This window comes from Rhincodon typus, chromosome 5 (assembly GCF_021869965.1).
Source record: "Rhincodon typus isolate 14 chromosome 5, sRhiTyp1.1, whole genome shotgun sequence".
Lineage (NCBI taxonomy): Eukaryota > Metazoa > Chordata > Chondrichthyes > Orectolobiformes > Rhincodontidae > Rhincodon > Rhincodon typus.
The window spans coordinates 11,426,442-11,430,663 of NC_063336.1; the positions used below are offsets into that span (position 1 = coordinate 11,426,442).

Here is a 4,222-nt window from a genome sequence, read left to right on the forward strand (position 1 = left end):
ATTCTCACTGAACTTTCACACCTCTCCCATTCTCACTGAACTTTCACACCTCTCCTGTTCTCACTGAATAACACTGGTTCTTCAGCAACGTCTTGATTTTAAAAACATTACCTTTTATTTTCTTTTCAGCTCCCTCAATGGCCTTGCACTTCCTTATACCTGGAAACATCTCCAGGCTTCCAGGTTCTCTATGCTTTCCCAAACCAGCCTCACCCCAAGTCTTTTTTTATCGTTCTACCATGTGCCTTCAGCTGCCTAGAGGCCCCATCTCTGGTATTTTCTCCTTGAAGATTGTGGGTTGGGAAGAGGGGTGGCAGAGGTTTGAATGAACTGAAGTTTACTGCAAGGTGGGAGGCTGGTCATGTATTGATTGGAATAGTTGAATTTGGAGGCAGAAAGACATGGAGATGTGTTTCAGTAGCGGGCAAACTGAAGTGGTGTCGCAATTTAACTATGTTTTGGAGTGGGCCATAGAACTGAAGACTGTGTGTATGCATTGGCAGATTGTTACTTAATGAGATGGAAAGAAGAAAGCACTAACTGGAATTTCTATTGCATTTTCCATGATCATAGAACCTCCCACAGCTCTTCACAATTGATGAATTACTTATGAACTGTAGTCACTTCAGTTAGGTAGGGAAACATTCTTAATTCACAGTGGGTTTGCAGTCAGACTTTGTAGACTGAAATGAAAAATTTCCTTCTCTTCGGCTGTCACAAGCCTATATTACGACTAACGTTCCAAAGAAGTTGTCTTTATAATGTAGTGCACACCTCAACAAGATCTTATCATGAATTAACTTCAGAAAACAATGTCGGAAATGATTTTATACACAGCTGGAGTCCAGGAGTAGCAAGGAAATGAGTGAAGGACTCTCTTGTGTTTCCTGGTGCGTGGTTCAATTTTCCTTTCTCCAACATTATGTGAAACTCATTGAGAAAATATCTCCTGGACCGTGCTACAGAACCAGACTGGGCAATAAGGGCTCTGCACTGATTCTGCACGGAAGGTGTTGAGTTCATTGGTCTTGCTACAATCTGTCTGAGTGTCTCTGAGTTATGGATGGAAGAGGATCAGCCCAGCTTCCCACTCTGGAGTGCCATCTGTCGATACTTGCTGGGAATGCTATGTGTGGATGGCACCATCCGAAGACAGTGGTGACTCCAACAGACTAGCTAGAGTAGGTCCAGAACCTGCAATCCAGTGTGAGAAGGAAAACTCAAGGTATTAACTTGATAAACCTCTTCAAATATAGGGTATTGATTAATGGTTAAACACTGGAATGTAGCGAGGATATATATTTTCTGAGGGTTGATCCCATGAGTTTATTTTGAATTGCAACAACATGGGAAGCTCTTCATAGAATCCCTACAGTGTAGAAGCAGGCAGTTCAGCTCATTGAATCCACATGGACCGTCCAAAGAGAATCCCACCCAGATCCACTCTATCCTCTTAACCCTGCATTTCCCATGGATGAGCCACCAAGCCTGCACATCTTTGGACTGTGGGAGGAAACCAGAGCACCCAGATGAAGCGTGTGTGCGCACACAGACACACACGCACACAACATGCAAACTCCACACAGTCAGTCACCCAAGGCTGGAATTGAACCTGGCTCTGTGATACGCTACTGTGCCGTCCTACATTTTCCAGATTCCCATATCCTGTGCTGTGCTATACTGTATCATGCTGTGCTGTATCAACCCTAGCTGCACTGCACTGTCCTGTGCTCTACAATGTTGCACTCTACAGTACTGTACCATATTGTACCATACCACACTGTGCTGTGTTGTACCATCGTCACTCTTTTGTTGATACTGTTCTTGAACCAAGCCAGTGTTTGAGGAGAATATTAATAAACTTCGGGAATCATATGGGAGATTAAATTCAATATGGAAAAGTGTGAGGCAGTAAATTTTGATTTGTGGAGCGAAAAGAGGTAATATGTGCTAAGTCGTTCATTTTTAAAGGGGTTTTTAAGTGCACGGACCTCTGAGTGTTAGTGGACCAATTATTGAAACTTGAGGGACAGGTGAGCAAAGCAATGAATGGAGCATTAGGAATCCTAGGCTCTTCAAATAGAGGCATAGTGTCTGAACTCAACGAGGTAGGCTAAGAATATAAGTTCTGAAGAAGTCATGTCAGGCTTGCAACGTTAACTCTGTTTCTCTCTCTGCAGACACAGCCAGAGCTTTCTGCAGCTACTCTCAGTTTTTAATTGAGTTTATAAGACGCTGGCTTGACCAAAACTGGGATATCGTGTCCAATGCCAGAGGTTGTGTGAAGGCTCTGGACGGGGCTTCAGAATGGATTTCCGAGAATGTTTCTTTTTTGAGTTAGGGATTACCATCACATGGATCGATCGGAGAAGCTGGCGTTGTTCTCATTAAAGCAGAGAAGAGATTTTACAGAGGTGTCAGAATCATGAAGTGTTTTTGATAGAAGATAAATTTAATGTGACTGTCAAAAAACAGAGACAACCTGAGGAAAAGTACTTTTTATACAGTGAGTGCTAAGATTTGGAATGCACTGTCTGAAAGGTTAATTGATGCAGATTCATAAGAGAATTGGATAAATGTCTGGACAAATGCATGGGGATAGGTTAATGGGGCTGATTGAACTGCTCTTCAAAAGGGCTAGCACAGATGTAATGGGCCGAATCATATCCTTGTATTCAGAGGAGGATTCAATTATGACATTTAATATTGGATTAGTATCTGAAAAGGAAAAAAAAACTGTGTGCTTTGGGGAAAAGGGGTAGTGGCAATGGGTGATTTGCTCTTGTAGAGAGCGAGTACGGACACGACGGGCCAAATGGCTTCCTTTTGGCCTGAAACCATTTCTGATTTTATGCTCCACTATGCCACACTGTTGAGGGATACCATGCTGGACCATACCACTCTAAATAATGTTCTGCTATGCATTGCTACATCTTGACATTTGTGTAGGTTGGTTGGCAATATTTTATGATCTAAATTTTAATGGAATATCACTCCTTTCTTTTCAGGAACAAGATGACCCCAACAAGCAGGCCACAAGCTGGCCTGACTACTACATTGATCGCATCAACTCCATGGCTGCAGTAAGTGAAATAGTTTCTACGTGTGCCGGACTATCACCGCTCTGCTAATCTGTGAATGCATTTGCAGAATTCCTCGGTGGAATTTGCCACCTGACTCTCCATTCACATGAATGTCTTTTCTGCTCTTAAGGATTAGCCAATGCTGACCGGTAGGACAAGAATCAATCCCTTGCTCCAGCCTTTCCACAATCTCACAAAGCTCTTCCAATGCTTCTATCTCCCGTCAGAACCCAATTAAAATGTTGGTCTCAGTGTTGGCTCCCTCAAGAGACGACTTAGAACGTTACAATGGTTCAGAAAGGGCGATGGTGATCCCTTTCAGTTCTCTGCAGAATTGTAGTTCTTGAAACAGTGTGACACAGGCTAATTCACTGTCACCAGCTTGTTGCATTGAAAGTTGAAATGTACCCCACTTCTACCTGACTGGAGCTGACTCACGTGTCTGTGCGTGTGTGTGTCCGTGTATCTGTGTGTATGAATGTGTGTGTGTGTGTGACTTGTGTGTGTCTCTCCCTGTGTGTCTGTGTCTGTGTGTGGGTGTGGATGTATGTGTGTGTGTGTCTATCTCTGTGTGTGTGTCTCTCCAAGTGTGTCTGTGTGTGTGGCTGTGTGTGTGTGTCCCTGAGTGTGTGTGTGTGTCTGTGTGTCCCTGTGTCTGTGTCTGTGTGTGTGTGTGTGTGTGTGTGTGTCTGTGCGTGTGTGTGTGTGTGTCCCTGTGTGTGTCTGTGCGTGTGTGTCTACCTGTGTATGTGTGTATGTGTGTGCCCCTGTATGTGTCTATGTGTGTGTGTGTGTTTGTGTCTGTGAGTGTGTGTGTCCCTGTGTGTGTGTGTGTGTGTGTGTATGTATGTGTCCATCTGTTAGTGTGCGTGTGTGTGTGTGTGTTTCCATCTGTGAGTGAGTGAGTGTGTGTGTGTGAGAGAGAGTGTGTGTGTGTGTATGACTCTGTGTGTGTGTGTGTGTGTGTATGTGTGTGTGTGTGTCCATCTGTGCGTGAGTGTCTGTGTGTGTGAGTGAGTGAGTGTGTGTGTGTGTCCATCTGTGAGTGAGTGTGTGTATGTGTGTGTGTGTGTGTATGTGTGTGTGTGTATTTGTGTGTGTGTGTGAGTGAGTGTGTGTTTGTGTGTGTGTGTGTGTGT

The 4,222-nt window shown here is 44.0% G+C and overlaps 1 protein-coding gene across 1 annotated transcript in view; it reads left to right on the plus strand.

Moving 5' to 3' along the window:
* Window positions 1-4,222, plus strand: part of LOC109922617 (disheveled-associated activator of morphogenesis 2-like) — a 315,937-nt gene that overhangs the window by 168,616 nt on the left and 143,099 nt on the right. The window contains exon 4 of the mRNA XM_048596662.1: window positions 3,009-3,083. Coding sequence (XP_048452619.1) covers window positions 3,009-3,083 — 75 coding nt within the window. The remainder of the gene's footprint in view (window positions 1-3,008; window positions 3,084-4,222) is intronic.